The sequence below is a fragment of the Sciurus vulgaris genome (assembly GCF_902686455.1).
Source record: "Sciurus vulgaris genome assembly, chromosome: 5".
Taxonomy (NCBI): Eukaryota; Metazoa; Chordata; class Mammalia; order Rodentia; family Sciuridae; genus Sciurus; species Sciurus vulgaris.
Window position 1 is genome coordinate 87821457 of NC_136465.1, and position 17026 is coordinate 87838482.

The window sequence follows — 17026 nt, forward strand, 5'->3', positions numbered from 1 at the left end:
AAATTCATCTTAAGTGTTTTTATACATATTACTTTATTTCACCTTTTATATGTTTAGTAGAGAGAAGGAAATCGTTTCTGGCTTTAAACTACTTGTGGTTTATTTATTAGAGGATATAAATATTGCTTGGTTAAACCCCAGAACTTTTAAATGTTGGGATTTGTAAATATTAGATTGTTTTTCTGACAAAGAAACAGACATGAATCATAAAATAAAGGATACATAGCATATATTTTCTTTTCTGCCTTGCTCCCTCTAGTGGATATACAGGATAAAATTTGTTTACCACTGTTCCTATTTTTTTCACAAATATGCCTTTTTATTTGACCTCAATTTAAATATACAGCAAATTTATTGGGATCTTTTATCATTTTGAAAATGTTCTAATCTTTTTAGTTCCATAAATAATAAAGCAGAAGTTCAAGATTTCTTGTTTAGGTATTTCTGTCAAATATCACTCTGGGTCTTAGAATCTCTGCATCCCTTCTTCCAACCCACTATCTCCCTGACAAGACCTCAAGATCTTGGCATGATGATCATGAGGCAAGAACTGTCTCAGAATCATGAGATCACAAGATGTTGCTGACTTTAGAGCAAAGTGGGCTATTCTTTTTCACTTAAAATAATTTCTTCAACTTAAAGAAACTAAACATTTGTTGACTTTGTTTTTGTCTTTTTACAATTTAATACCATAAAAACTATTGTCTTACCTCTCTGAGGTACCCAGTTTTATCTAAAGAATCCAATAGGAGTTGTAATTTACTTCTACTGATACTTCCGTCTGAAGGCAATAGTTTTTAATATGCTTTCAAGTAACAGTTAAAAATTTTTTAAAATACTTTGTCTCTAAAAAAGAATTATATAGAAAATAAAGTGCAACCACAGAACAGAAAAGAGCTAATATAATGCTGTGATATTAACAATGCAAATCAATCTTGGAAGTACTTTTTGGCCTGAAATTTTTAGGAGTGCATTATCGTACTTGAGGAGAAGAGACTGCCTCTCCCCTACCTGCCATTTTTAACCATAACAAAGCTAAGAGAAACACCAAATAAAACTTAATGGTCTGTGAGATCCCCAGTGCCCTTACTTTTACAGCATTTCTAACAAGGAAAAATAGAATGACGTATTAAGGAATTTCATTTACCATTGAAATTTTACTCTCCTAGTAATCTTAGTAACCATTCAGGAATTCAGAAGATTCTGTGCTTTCCCCAGAATATGGAAGGAGGGGTTATGTACCCTTTTTATTTTTTACCTTTAAAAAATATACTTGTTTTGGTATTTTAAATGCTGTGAAAGCACTAATGGTGACATAACAAAATATAACTGGAAAGTAATTAATAAACCCCAAGTATTGAGTTTTATAGCCTGAAAATATCATCCAAGTTTTAAATGAATTTTAAGTCTTTTTATTTGCCTTCTATTCTCTAAAATGGTGGTTGGACATACAAGTATTGTTCTATTGCTAGAAAATCTTAGGTATAATTTTTATAACTATCTTAATAATCTTTTAATAGGTCTTGTGTACAACCCTTTAATAATGGTATTGTGCTTTTTTTATACTTAACATTTAGATGTTCTCTCATGAGTTGTGAGAATGCCTTAATTATACTGTTGTTTTGCTGTAAAGTAACACTATTCCTTCTATTTCTCTAGATACTATGCATTTATGTAGAACCTATCATCATAGTGCCTAGGCACTATGTTTGATGTCAACCATAAGAGGAAACTTGCCAAGAAATCTTGGTTTAATATCTGTCACTTAGGACAACAATTAATCTGTTTTCCACTGTTTGGATTCTTAAATTGTACTCCTTCAGCCAGAGGAGCTTACGCTGCTGCTAATAAAGCTGAGACGGCAGCAAGCTGAACTGAGTAGTATCCGGGAGCATACGTTAGCACAGCTCATGCAACTAAAACTTGAGGCCCACAGCCCAAAGGTCAGCTATGAAGACATTTGTCTGTGTCATCTGCCATAATCACTTATTTTGATCCACTCATTAATCAATATAATGTGTCATTAGTGTTGAGCATGAGTCTATACCATTACTGCAGTGCCCAAATTACAGTCGCCTATTAACCCTTTGAGAATTTATATATATATTATTGAAAGAAAATACAGAAAGAATGCATTTCTTCTTACCCTTTGACCCACCTACACACCCATCAGCTTTTGGTTGTGAGTAGGGAAATGCACACAAATTTTAAAATAGTGTTAATTATTGAATACTGTGACTTCCACATTGGGTAAAACATTGAAAAGTCTTACAATTTTCAATAAAGTAATAAGTTGAAAATTCACTCTAATTTTAATAAGACTGCCTTTTAAATGTCAAAGTTAATTTTAAGATTACTATTTTCATTCTTCTTCTTGATGGAAAAAAAAATGAATACATACAAACAGTTCTCAAAGGGTTGACTAGCCTGATTATGTGAGAAACATCTTTCCGAAAGGAATACTATATGGCAGAAAAGAATCAGCATGTAAAGCTTCAAACATTCAGTCCGCTAAAGCCACGTACAGAATTTTTCTGCTTAGTAGTTCAATGTTGATACTCCTGTCTTACTTAATTTCTAACAAAACTAAATATAAATTGAAAATACTTTAATGTGTCATCTGTACCATTTAAAGGAGAGCTCTACGTGAAGGTTGTTGTGTACCATGATAGAATAGTCATAGTAAACTACTTGTTTTTTGTATTTCGAAATTGACTTTTTTATGAATTCTGCACCCTCTTTCTCTATCCCTCTTTCCTTGATTGGTGCCTACTAGAATGAAATTCTTTCCCATCATCTCCAAAGGAACACCATATATTTGGATCATCAGGTGGGATTCTTAGAATTTTCTTACTATAATACCTATTAGAACTTCTTAAAAGTAGTACAGTTTTTGAGGCTACTTAGATATATCAATCACCTTAGTTTATAGCATGGCGGTTACAAATGACAGAATAAGAAAAGCCTGATCACGTAAATTCAGGAATATCACAATAAACAGGGAAAAAGGACAGTTATAAAAATTAAAGGGAAGACACAAATGTTGAGTCACCTGAATTTGACACCCTGAATTCTTTATATTTCTTTCTTCTTGTCTCACAAAAATTCCTATTCATTGCAGCTTATCTCCACCTAGGGTTGACCTACTTAAACGAACAGACACTTAATGAATTCTCATATTGGAATGTGGGAAGAAGGGAGTATGGTATGCTTTGCATTTCCACAGGTCTTAAGAATAGTGGAGATAATTTTTAGTTGACTCTTCTTGTTCCCTATTTTGTTGTCTCTTCCCACTGTTTGGTCTTTGCCAAGGTAGGTAGAGCCCCCCTTTATAGTGACCTAAAAACATTCATAGAATTACCTCAGTGATGGCAGCAGTATGCCCAGTTAAGGTGCACTTCCACAAGAGAAAATGGCAATGAACAAGGACTGACTTCCAGATTTTAGTTTAGGACATGCCCTATTAATATTTAAGTTAAAAAAAATTGGCAATTTTTTGTGTAACATAATTTCTTCCAGTGAATGCATTTTACATAAATTAAGCTAAGACTTATTGCTACCTGTTTTAAAGTGTCCCAATTTGAATATTTTGTCAAATAAAGAAGCTAAGGTTACTGTGGAAAATGTTGGAAAACACAGAAATGCTTAATATTTATATTTGCCTTTTTTTTTTTTTTTTTTTTTTTTTTTTTTTTTTGCGGTGCTGGGGATTCAACCCAGGGCCTTTGTACTTCGAGGCAGGCACTCTACCAACTGAGCCATATCCCCAACCCTTTATATTTTCCTTTTTGAAACAAAACAACAAAGTACAACTTTATAAACTACTTCCATTTAAAGAGGAATTTTACATTTGGATAACCCTTAAAAATAGCTAAATCATTTACTTAAAAAGAAATAGACTTTTCTTAATAAAAACTTTATATATTTTTTCACAACATGTTTTGCCTAGTGGAACACTTTAGAAACCACCATTTCTTGTATCCAAATTCAAATCTCCAATCATAGGACTGGTGCTATTGAAATTTAGCCAAAGTATAATATGTACTTTAAAAGCAGTCTTATAAAGACATATTAGCTAATAAGTAGGAAAATAGGTCTTCCCTCAAATTTCTGGAAAGCTTCTGAAATAAAGTGAGAAATAAGCTTTCTTTAAAATTCCTTTGTATTTATAACTACAAATAGTTCTGGGGAAAGGAGGTATATTACAAAAATTACATTTAAAAAATAATAATATAAGTATGAATCTGAAGTTATCTAGGATCTCTAAAAATAAACCTAGTGGTTTAATGCTATTTATTACTGATATCAGTGAGGCAATTACAGAGACATAAAACTTGAAAGAATTTGAGGGGAGAACAGGTAAATATATTAGAAAAACTATCATTAGCTAAGATACTTGTCTACCTCTTTCCCATATCAAATGTGTTTTATCCTTTTACCTAAATGATGCAGATCCCAGTTAAGGTTTGCATTGCCATCATTCCTCTCTTTGCTGAGCCTTCCCTTTTGCACCATACTAGTAGTCCTGTAGGTAGCTTCTGAAAATTTCAGTGTGTAATTGGTCCTCTCTGTTCTCTTAATCAGCAAAGGTTAATGATTAGACAGTATTAAAAAACACAGTGATACCTTTGCCCAGAAACTCAGATATGCCTAAATGTATGTATGTATGTAGCCTTAAGGTAACTTAAAGAAAGTCTCTCATTAAGTAAACAAAAAATTGTATAGTGTCTTATAATTGCATTTTGATAGAATGAAATTATTTACTTTTGAATTTAGTATTTTTATATGAGTAATTATGTCAATTAAATTATAAAAATAATTATTATTCATTTTGAAGTTTAATGAATTTTTCACCCAACTCAAACATTTCCAGCTCTTTATTTTGTTACTGCCAGTAATCTATTTTAGATTACCAGGTCTATTGTTTTTGTAGGCATTATTTGTTGCCTGGACTTATAATTTGATTCATTAGTTTTGTGTAACCACAAATTGGAAAGTGAATTCTAAAATCCAAAAGTTAGGAAGAGCCTCTGTTCACGTACACTGTATAACAATGAACGTGTACTAATCAATTTATCACTTTCAGCATTTATTGTACTTGCCCCAATAATCAGAATAACCTAAGGCAATAAAATGCAGTGTTCCTCCTGCCCTTTGTCAAATACTTACCACAATCATCCAAGGAAAAACTTTGATTTAAATTCTGTTAATCCCTATATTATTCACAAGAAAAAAAACAAAAAGTAATCTCTGAGTTGCTTCAGAAGTAAATGCACTTCTGATATTACTACAATGATTACAACAAATAATGAAATGCTGTATGCAGAATTGTGAAGGTCTGCATATAAAACACTCAACTCAAAAATCTTAATTTCTGGTGCCTGTCACTTGAGCAGTATAATTTGATTTCTCATTATCACCACCTTTGAGAACAAGTCATGTATTGAAGTAGTTTAAAAATAACAATAGCTATACTAGTTATGGTAGAATTTTCTTATGTTTTGCTTCATTTTGAAGTTCACTGTTACAGTTTATATTCTTATAGCACAGTTGGTAAGTTATTCAAAATTATTAAGACTAGCACAGATTTGTTATTGCTGTGAATTTTAAGATAGCTTAGTCTCAGAGAAAACTCTTTGAATTTACACTAATTTCAGCTGTATATTTTTGTGTACATCATCCAGGTTCTAGGTAGAAAATGAATGAATAGCTGGGCATGGTGGCGCATGCCTGTAATCCCAGTGACTCAGAAGACTGAGGCAGGAGGATCACAAGTTCAAAGACAGCCTCAACAACTTAGTGAGGCTCTGAACAACTTAGCGAAACCCTGTCTCAAAATAAAAAATTAAAAGGACTGGGGATGTGGCTTAGTGGGTAAGCACCCCTGGGCTCAATCCCAGGTACCAAAAAAAGAACAAAAAGAATAGATGTATTTATAATATATCAGTAACACATTTTCTTATTCAGCTTAATTGCCACTGAATATTAGAGAAACTTGGTTATGATTAATTGAAACTTGCCAAAACTTCATTTAAAAATACATATACTAAACAGATCAATTTTTTTTTTTTTTTTTTTTTTTTTTTTGCACTGCTGGGGATTTGAACCCAGGGCCTTGTGCTTGCAAGGCAAGCACTCCACCAACTGAGCTGTATCCCCAGCCCCAGATCAATGTTCATTAGCTTTTTCCATGTTTATGCCTCTACCTGACAGAATGTAGAAAAGGGGGGAAAGCCATAAATTAAATGTTGACATGGTTCTGTGCTTGCAAAAAGTTAGAAATAAAGGTATCTCCTCCACTTTCCATTCTTGGAAATTGCCATACTTGCTGGAGGAAACATTTCTTCTCTTCTTAGAACAGGGCAGATTGAAAATGAGTTTAGAACTATATGGTCCTGCAGAACAAGTGTTTTATTATTAGGAGTCCCTAAAGGTTCCAGAATGCCAAATGTAAGTCATTTGTTTGAAACTGGAATAACAGGTTTCTGCAGGAACTTATTATACCCAAGCCATCTGATGACATTCATTTGTAAGATACTGAAAGAGAGCACTGTTATTTTTTTCCCCTGTACTCTTCTGGTTAATACATGTTTTTAAAATCATCCCTGATGGTTAAATTCCCAAACCAGGATACAAAAGTCTCTATTAGAAAACAATACTAAAAGTATCTTACAGCCTAGCTACATTGAGGAAAAATCTCTCAAAAAATATACTTTTTTCCCCCTAGGTCTTAGAAGCATGTCTTCTTCAACAGGTTTAACATTGGTAGGGACTTCAAGTTTCTCACTCAGTGTTGTCATTATTTGGATTCCACCACACACACCCCCGCCCCTCCCGCCCAGTTCCTAGTTCTTGGCTCCCATAGCCTGGACCAGTACTGGTTGGATTGAGCAAAGGAATCAAATTTGGGTCATAGAAACTAAACCAAGAGCTGAAGAAAGGAACTAGGCAAGTTCTCATGGATGAAAAACTTGAGAGCTTTTTTTATTGGTATTAGTTGAAATGGAGAAGTTAGAATATTTTCCTGTTCCTGTGGCAGTTTTCCTCACCTCTATTTTAGCAATACTCATTTGTCTCTTCTTCCTTTTTCCTTCCTATTAGTGATTAAAGAGCAGTAATGAGGAAATTTAGATGATATTTCTTTTTCCTGTTCCCTAAAACCTTCCTCCAGCTTTCCAGGTAGGCAATATTAACAGAAGATGAGATCTAAGGAACTGTATTTACAGAGTAGGTAGAGATACATAGAAGGATCCAGAGACTTGCAACAATGCTTAATAAACCTTGTGTAAGCAAGCTGCTCCCTTGTGGGTAAACCAAAGACATACCCATCCCCCCAAAATTATGATATACCCCTTCAGTAACAAGCCTCCCCTTTAACACCAGATCGCTGAAAGACATTACCCAGAAACTGTCATAGAAAAGCAGAAAGTTTCATGATAAATCAGTTTGCCATAGTACACTGAAAAATAATTCAGTCAGTGCATACCTTGGTGTTCTTTGTTGTATGAAAATTTTTTAATTTTTTTAAAGCCTACAGGAATCAGTAGCTAAATTGTTCTGTCATATTTCAGTAATATATTTTTAAAAGGATAAATGCTTTTGATTAAAGTAGGAAAATCATTTAATACTGACTTCTAAAACATCTTGAAGAGTAAACTGAACTTTCTTATTTATAGATGCTTTGTAGTAGCATTTACATTTTATGGTACAGTTCTTAAAACAACTATTTTGTGAACTGTACTAAAAGTACTAACTACTTTTGAATGAAGTCTTCTGTCACAAGTTGCTGTGAACTTTCCTTTTAGCATGTTTTCTATGTCCTTTGAAGAAACACCCTTAGGGAAAAAAATTTATGCAGACAAGAACTCTGACCACTTTTAAACATACTTCTGCCAAGAAAAATACAAAAAGGAACTATTTACTGGGTGTATATAATTGATACTGAAACTATTCAACATAAAATTCAAGAATACTTTGTACAATTTATTTCTTTGCATTCATGAAAGACAACTTCCTATAAGGGAAGAAACCCTAACAAGGTGATTGAAAAGATTCTTGATAGCACTCATTGTTCATATCATTTTGGCAACTTTATCCCATTTTCTATAATATTTCCAGGAATACTGTAGCTTCTCTTTCTAGGGATGATTGAGTTCTACAAGAGGTAATGTTTCTGGGGGATATAGATTAGGCATTTGGAAAAAAGAAACTAAGGAAAGTATTAAGTTGAAAGCATGTTATTTAATACTTAACTATCCCAAGCTGGTTACATGGTACATGTGTTAGTCACACTGGAACAAAATACTCAAGGATAGCAATATAGGGTAGGAAAGATTTATTTTGGCTTGCAGTTTTAGAGGTTTCAATCCATTCAGCTGGCTCCATTGCTGTAAGCCAGAGATGAGGCAGAACATGACGGCAAAAGGGTTTGGTAGAAGAAATCTGCTCATCTCATGGCAGTTAAGAAGACAGAAAGAAGGGACCAGGGACAAGATATGCCTTTCCAGGGCATTCCCCCAGTGACCTACTTCCTCCAACTAGACCCTATGCCTATAGGTTCTGACATCTCCCAATAATGCTATCAAGTGTTAATGCCACCAGAGATTAATCCATTGATTAAGTTAGAGCCTTCATCCTATCACTTCCTCAGATCCCTACCTCTAAACATTGCTGCTTTGGGGACAAAGCCTTCAACATACGTGCCTTTGGGGGCAATCCAGATTCAAACTACAACAGTACAGAATATTTGATCTTGTATCTCTCCCCAAACCTACTCCTTTTTTTCTCTCTCCCTTCCTTAGCATATTGAGCATAGACTTTTAGAGGAAATGGGGATGAAACTCAGAAAATCTTGAGCTAGTGTTTTCGTCAGCTTTATGCTGCTATAACCAAAAGATCTGACAAGAACAATTTTAGAGGAGGAAAAGTTTATTTGGGGGTCTCATGGTTTCAGAGATCTCAGTACATAAATGGCCAACTCCATTCCTTGGGGCTCATGGTGAGGCAGAACATCATGGTGGAAGAGTGTGGTGGAGGAAAGAGACTCTGAACATCACACCAGGAAGCAGAGAGAGAGTGCCCCCTCACCATGGACAAAATACAAACCCAAAGGCACTCCCCCAATGACCCACCTCTCCAGCCACATCCTACCTGCCTGTAGTTTTTTACCACCCAGTTAATTCCTTTTCTTCTCTTTTTTGTTTTGTTTTTTGTTTGTTTGTTTGTTATGGTGCTGGGAATTGAACCCAGGACCTTGTGCATGCTAGGCAAGCACTCTACCAACTAGCTATCCCCAGCCCCCCATTAATCCCTTTTGGAATTAATGGAGTAATTATGTTAAGGCTCTCATAACCTAATCATTTCACTTCTAAACTTTCTTGCATTGTCTCACATGTGATAAGACATCATAATGATAGGCTCGGGGGGGAATGGTTTTTTTTCTTTGTTTTTGGTACTGGGAATTGAACCCAGGGATGCTTTACCACTGAGCTATATTTCCATCCCTTTTTTAAATGTTTATTTTAACACAGGGTCTTACTAAGTTGTGCTGCTGATGCTGATTATCAACTCCTGTCTTAGCCTCCATGTTGCTGGGATTACTGACATGAGCCATAATGGCAGAATTCTTAGAAGACTAACTAGACATTGAATAGACTGGTTAGAATTTAGAATGTAGGGATGTGGGTGTGGCTCAGTCATAGAGCACTTGCCTAGCATGGGCACAGGCCTGGGTTTGATCCCCAATATCATTGTTTCAAAAAAAAATAAAAAATAGAGTGCAGAAGGAAAATGCATGTGTCAATACTCTGATCTCTTAAATTGGCCTATCCAGCGCTTACATTATTATCATGATTCTCCTGTTTCTTATCAATAATCTTTCCCTTTTTATTATTTTCACCCATCTCAACCCTAACCAGGGAAGTTCCCTGTTTCTTGGTGGTGTCTCAACTGAGAATTCATCTGTTCATCATTTTACTAGTTATGACTATGTTATTCGTCATCTCTAAACCACCACCCCCACCCCCACCCAGGTTTTCTCTTTGAAAGCAGAACTTATAAACCTCTTGATGTGGGCTTGTTTTACAGGAAGCTTATTTTGGAAAGTGATACCAATGTAGGAAACATAAGTGAACAAGAAACAGCTACTGGGGGCAACTTCAGCTTTGCTGGACTGAAACTTACAAATAAACAGAATTATCCACGTGAACCATAGAAGAGGGAAGCATTTGCAATGGATCTTGTCCTCCAGTGTTCAAGGGTTTCCCCAAGAGATTAACTGTCCACCACTTTGAGGTTGTTTATACATAAGCACCTGATGGGTTCCCATACATAGCAACATCGTTAAATAGTTAAAACAGCAACAATTAAAAGATAAGCTAATAAGATGTGGGAAGGTAACTAGAATATCTCTGGAGTTCCATCTACATATTTCTAGTTTCACGTGTACATCTCCATTTGGAGATTTTGCCTTCAGCAAATCCCCAGTATGTCCAAAATTAAGCTTATCATCTTTATCCCTCAATTCCCTCACCAAAAAACTAAAAGCAAAAATAGTTAAATATATTAGTCATGGTTAACCTCATTTGTTAAAAATAAACAAATAAATAAAAAAAACCTACCCCTTACCCCCATCCCAAAAAAGTACTTCAAAACTGAAATTAAATATACTATAAAAACAGTTTTACTGAAAATGGGAAAATCACAATGCTAAGTATCTGAACACATCCTCTGTTTACATGTTTGCATTGTATTTAGACAGAAGAGTAAAGGCCACCATAATATCTTATATAGTCACCAGATCTTGGCACTGCACCTTCTATAATTTTTCTACTATGAATCTTTGTATATACATAGCAGTGTCTCTCTTCTCACATCTCACATCACTTCCCTTTTTATTGTATAATCTTAATCTTTCTCATCCTGATTTTTCTGAGTTGGGACACATTCCTTAACTGTAAGCCTCAATTTTCACATTTATAACAGGATACTGATACCATGAGTTGTTGAGGATTAATTGTGGTAGCAGAGAAAGAGGAATTATTAAGCCCTCAGTAAATGGGGACTCTCTCCAGGCACAGTGATACATACCTGTAATACCAGCAACTCTGGAGGCCGAGGCAGGAGGATTGTAAGTTCCAGGCCACCCTGAGCAACTTGGTGAAACCCTGTCTCAAAATAAATAAGTAAATATAAAGGGCTGAGGATGTAGCTCAGTGGTAGAGTACTCCTGAGTTCAGGCCCTAGTATCATAACAAATGAATGATAGAAACTCTTTAACTGCTCCAATTGAAATTATGTCTACTTACCAATTTATCCTTCCCAATACTCCTACCAAATTTTTTTTCTTTCAGATAACAATAAATCCTTTGAAATCCTATTCCCTACATGATAAGGTCTCTTTGTCATTTGAGTTTTCAGCCCAGCACTATCACTAACAGGTGAAATACTTCCTCCCTCATAAACCAAGTTTTCTCCAACCAGTGACTCACTATTTCTCCGAAACTTCAAAAACATTCCCATCTTCTGTACTGGGCACCTGTATAGTACTTGTGCAGCCTTAATGCATAGCTATCACTTAAAATTTACAGGGCCCTATTTGTATATACACAGTGTCACGCTGATTCTAGTATACAGCTTCAGCAGCATATGGGCCAGTTACCTTTATTTTTATTCAGTGCGACTAAATAACTTACCCAAAATCATGAAGTTAGGATTAAAGTGATTAAAGACTTGTATTTATTAATGAGTTTTCCTTTCCCCTTTTTTTTTTTTTTTTTTTAAGTCTGACTTCTTTCAAAATTAATGGGAGTTGTTCTGCCCTAAGTGTTTCAGGCTGCAATTCCTTAGTTCCTTGTTACCTAAAGAATATTGACTCCTGGTTATGACTCTAAAAAGGCAGGAAAGTGAATACAAAATTTCCCCATCCCTTCTAAAATGTGTAGTATTAATACAATTCTACTTTGTATTCACACAAATAATTTTATAGCCCAGTTAGTAAACTTTACTTCTATCCTAATTTTACATACTTTTTCTTCAAAAGTTTATATACCTCAGTTCAAGGTAGGAAGTATTAGTGCTTATAGAATAGAATTCTTGAATGATTTTCAAAGCCCAGGAAAGAGAATTGAGCATAAATGCCAAAAACATTTATTGATTGACTTAAAGTGCATTGTGTAGTTAAGACATATACTGATAAATCTGTGAATTAATGGTAGGAATGCTGCTACTTTTCTAACTCTAAGAACACATTTGCTATTGATAAAATCTAGAACTTTTAATCTAGAAGATTAATTTTTATTTAAAGCTCACATATACTTTAAAGTAGATTTACCTATGGCAAAAGTAAATACATTTTGATTAACAGAGATGTAAGATTTTCACTTTGAGAATATTTTGGCCCTTAAAAACATAGATGTCAGGGACTAGGGGTGTGACTCAGTGGTTAAAGCACTTGCTTGTCATCCATGAGGCCCTGGGTTTGATCCTTAACACCACTTGAAAAAGAAAAATGGTAGAATTTAGAGTGTTGTTAAAATATTTGCAAAGAAGATAAAATAAAACAAAGATATTCATATTAGCCCATCATAACTAAGAATACTAGGATAAGCCATCAGATTTATATATATATATTTAGATTTATATATATATATTTAGAAATATATATATATATTTCTAAATATTTGAACTTAGAAATTTCAAGTAAAAGTATGTTTTTGTTGTAAATAGATTTGTTGGCATTACCTAAGTGTATTTCTGTGGTGTTTCTACATAACATTTTCTTATTTATTGCTGAAGTTAATTATGAAAATTGTCTGAATTATATATTCTTATTTTTTTATGAAATAATGGGTCTTTTATAATAGCTTTTTATATAAATGAAATCCAAACCTATATTACCTGTTATTTCAAAGAAGGAATTAAAGCAGTATGCAAACATAGAACTAATTTTTAAGTAAATTATAGACATACTACATGTAATAGCCTTTCTCTAACTCAAATTCCTTAAAACAAAATATCTAGACAACACCATTAAAGTAATGGTTTCTAAAATTATTATACTAAAACCAGAAGAGAATTATTGGGTATTCTTTTTTTTTATGAACTTGAGAACAAAATACCAAGTAGCTCCTGGGGTATTTTATATTGGGGAAGGGCAGTATCCATATTTTGCTGCTTTCATTCAAAAGCTATGATATAAAGTTTATGTACCAAAGCCAGATACAGTGTGCCATTTCAGTGTAAGTTACAGAAACAAGTCAGTCTAGTATTAAAATACAGAATATTCAGAAGTTATTTGGTATAAAAAAATTAGTTGGCTTATAGGATACATTTGGAAGTAAAGCAGTTCTATGATTTCTAATTCATTAAATATGATGAGAGTGAAGGTTCCAATCAGATGACTGGAATTGTTTAATAGGGTACCAAACTTCCTGCCAATGGGGTCCTGATTAATGTGCTAGTTGGTTTCAGCTGTTTCATGCCACATGTATAGAGAAAGCTACCATATATAGAACCCTTTACAGCCCCTAATCATTCTTAAAACCAAATACACAATCATTCTAAGAGCCCTTGGTTAAGTCAGAATGGTGCACAAGAGGATTCTGAAATGACTGCATTGCTTTTTCCTTTCCATCTTGTTTCATCTCTCCAACTTGAGTTTAAATGGAATCCCAAAGATCATATGAACTGAAGAACACTCATTGTTATCAGATTACATTTGACTGACTTTAAAACTGTGAGTGTAGCCCATCACCTTGATGATTCAATGGTACTGTCTACATCAGAGTTTCTCAAGTTGCACATTGGGATTATCCTAGAATCAAGGTATCTGTTTTCTTCTAAAGTTCCCCAAGTGTTTCCACTATGGGTTAAGGACCACTAGTCTAAATAAACTTGAACTTTATGTCAGAAGCAGCCAGTAATAAGAAGGAAAAGAAGTAACACAAGATGGTCATATGTATTTATAAATGCTTTACATAGCATATTTTTTAAACTACCTAATACTTCCCCCAGTAAATTTTCAACATAGATACAGAGTAAAGATATAGTGTGAACAATACACTAGATCAGACCTTTTTAGATGAAAGCTCACTGCACTAGAGGACTCCAATAGATTTCTTCTACTTTAACTCCCAGCCTTGAACATGGCATGCCTTTATTTTATTTGTTTATTTTTATGTGGTGCTAGGTATGGAACCCAGTGCCTCACGAGTGGTAGGTAGGCAAGCACTTTGCTACAGAGCTACAGTCCCAGCCCCTATCCTGAACTTTTTAGTAGCTTTTTTTTTTTTTTTTAATTAGAAAGCAATATCTGACCCAGATGCAATGGCACAGGCCTATATTCCCACCTACTCACAAGGCTGAGGCAGTAGGATCACAAGTTTGAGGCCAACTTTGCAAGACCCTCTCTCAAGATAAAATAAAAAGGGATGTATTTCAGTGGTAAAGCACTTGCCTAGCATGTGCCAGTCCCTGGGTTCAATCTCCAGTACCACAAAAAAAGCAAGAAACAAAATTAAAAGCTGCTCAGTGTAGAAAATTTAGGAAATGTAGAGAAGTGTAAAGAAAGATATGCAAATCATCCATAATACCACAATTCAAAATAATGGGATAACATTTTTCATTTCTTGTATTTATTTATTGTTTTGTAGTACTAGGGATTGAACCCAGGGCCTTACACATGCTAGGCAAGCACTGAATCACAACCCCAGCCCTCTTTATTTTGAGACAAAGTCTTGCTAAATTACCTAGTCTTGCTTCAAACTTGCAAGCCTGCTGTCTCAGCCTCCTGAGAGGATGGGATTATGGATTAGGTGAGATTGCAGGCATGTGCCAACTTACCTGGCTTCCTTTCTTTTTTGTATTAAATTTGTCAGTTTCCAAAGATGCCTTCTAATTTGAATACTATAGAATTTTTAATATATGTTTAAAATTTTTCATAATGAAAAGCAGTTCCCTTCAAAAGTCATCTCTGAGACATTCTGCAGTTCGTATAAATATATTTGGGGGATGACTGGGAATGGAAACTAAGGGTGTCTTACCACTGAGCTACATACACCCACTGCCTTTTTTATTTTCTGAGTGTCTCATTAAGTTGCCAAGACTGGCCTCTTGTAACATGTAATCCTCCTGCCTCAGCCTGCTGAATCAATGGGATTTCAGTCATTCACCACCACACCGGGCTAGTTTGTACCCTTTAAATGTTATTTTTGCTTTTAGCTTTTCTGTACCTGAGTCACTTTCTTCTTACAAAGAAACCTTGGTTATGAAATATTTAATTAAACCTTTAATAATTTATACAGAGGCATTTCAAAATCATAAATGTGGAATCCCCAAATATGCATACATATTTACCCTCTCAAAGTATTCCACTAAATAAGGTGTGAGCCACATCAACAGACCTAGTCATTTGACAAGACGTCCCATTTTACCGGATTTCCAATACACAACAGCAGTTTTGGTTTGATCTTTAGTACCCTTTACATTGGGATATACTCAGATCTTCATTATTTCTGAAACATGCATGCTTCTAACACCTCCCCATCGTAATCATTGAGTTTGATAATAGAAATTACTGATGAAATTGCTTTGAAAATTAGAACTAAATACTAAAATGGATAGAGATTACTTAAGCATGTGTTGCATAAGCCAAAAAAATCTAAATCTACTTATAGCAGTGTTATAATTAGTAAGCCTTTTTTATAACCTTGGAAGTACAGCAAGGTTAATTTCTAATTGAAATTGTTCATATAAATTTAATCTGTACAATCATGGGATAAAATGTAAACAGCCACATTTATTCCAATTTCAGTATTTTTTTAAAGTTCAATATTCTATTATAATAAAATAGCTAACATTCCCTTTAAGATATAGAGGGCACTTTAAAATATAAAGAAATCTCTTTTCTTGTGTACTCATAGCCCTGGATTCAGTGCCCAGTACCACAAAAATGAACATATTGAATTTGTATGATAGAAATTTTTTTCTCCTAAAAGTAATTTATTCTGTCATCATCTATTTGTTAATTCCCTTACAACAATGTAAAACCTCATCTGGTACCATATAGTAATGTTGCTCCTATTTAAATGCCCTAGTTCCTTATTGGGTAGCACAGAGGGGGAAATTAAGAGTTTTTAGTTTAATCTGATGTCTGGTTCCAAATATCTTAAAATTTAATTAATTAGTTCATCAGGTAAAATTTATTTCATAGTTACAGAAATCAGATTGGTAGTTTTCTGGGAGAAATCACTGAATGGAGATTAGTGGTAATGGGACATGAGGGAACTTTTTGGGTAGATGTAAGTATTCTTTATTTGCATTGTGATAGTAGTTACATGGGTATGTATTTTTTTCAGTCATTGGCATATACAACTAAAATTGGAATTTATTCTTCAGTGAAGTTGTTCTTTTTTTTTTTTTTTTTTTTAATACTTTACCCCAGAAAGGTGAGTTGTGCATACATGGATTTTAAAATGATAATTGTCAGACATAGTGACACATGCCTATAATCCCATCAACTCAGGAGGCTGAGGTAGGAGTATTGTGTTTGAAGCCAGCCTGGGCACTTTAGTGAAACCCTATTTTCAAGTTAAAATTTAAAAGTACTAAGAATGTAGCTTGGTGATAGTCTACCCCTGAGTTCAATCCCCAGTGTTTCAAAAATAAAAATAATGATTTAGCCTGGGTGAACTTTTAGTTGAGATATTGTTAAAAGGTACATGTTTTATTGTTTGTTACTAAAATGTTAGTTAAACCTGTTTCTAATTTGACACCCAAATTCTATTGCATGAAACATTGTCAACTAGGGTAAAAATAAAATTGACTGGGGGTAAGAGTTTTCAAGATTCAATTTGTCCTTACATTATACATTTGTGTCTTCAGTCTAGTAAACTTTTTGTTATAAACAGCTAAATCATTAAAGTACCATTAGCCAACCATGATAGTTTTCTGTTACATGGCAAACAAAAATTAAATCAACTGAACGTCCCAAGTTACAACTTTAAACACCAGACCTGTCTGCTTAAAA

The 17026-nt window shown here is 34.2% G+C and overlaps 1 protein-coding gene across 18 annotated transcripts in view; it reads left to right on the forward strand.

Annotated features, from left to right (window-relative positions):
- The window catches only part of PLEKHA5 (pleckstrin homology domain containing A5), a 259415-nt gene that overhangs the window by 194823 nt on the left and 47566 nt on the right, over window positions 1-17026 (forward strand). For 11 of the 18 annotated variants that reach the window (XM_079141437.1, XM_079141438.1, XM_079141446.1 and 8 more), the window contains 2 exons: window positions 1824-1943; window positions 2777-2830. The exons of 2 other annotated variants lie outside the window; for them this stretch is intronic. In XM_079141437.1, coding sequence (XP_078997563.1) covers window positions 1824-1943; window positions 2777-2830 — 174 coding nt within the window. Of the gene's footprint in view, window positions 1-1659; window positions 1795-1823; window positions 1944-2776; window positions 2831-17026 lie in introns of those variants that run through there. 5 more of the 18 variants (XM_079141439.1, XM_079141447.1, XM_079141450.1 and 2 more) reach the window with 2 other exon arrangements.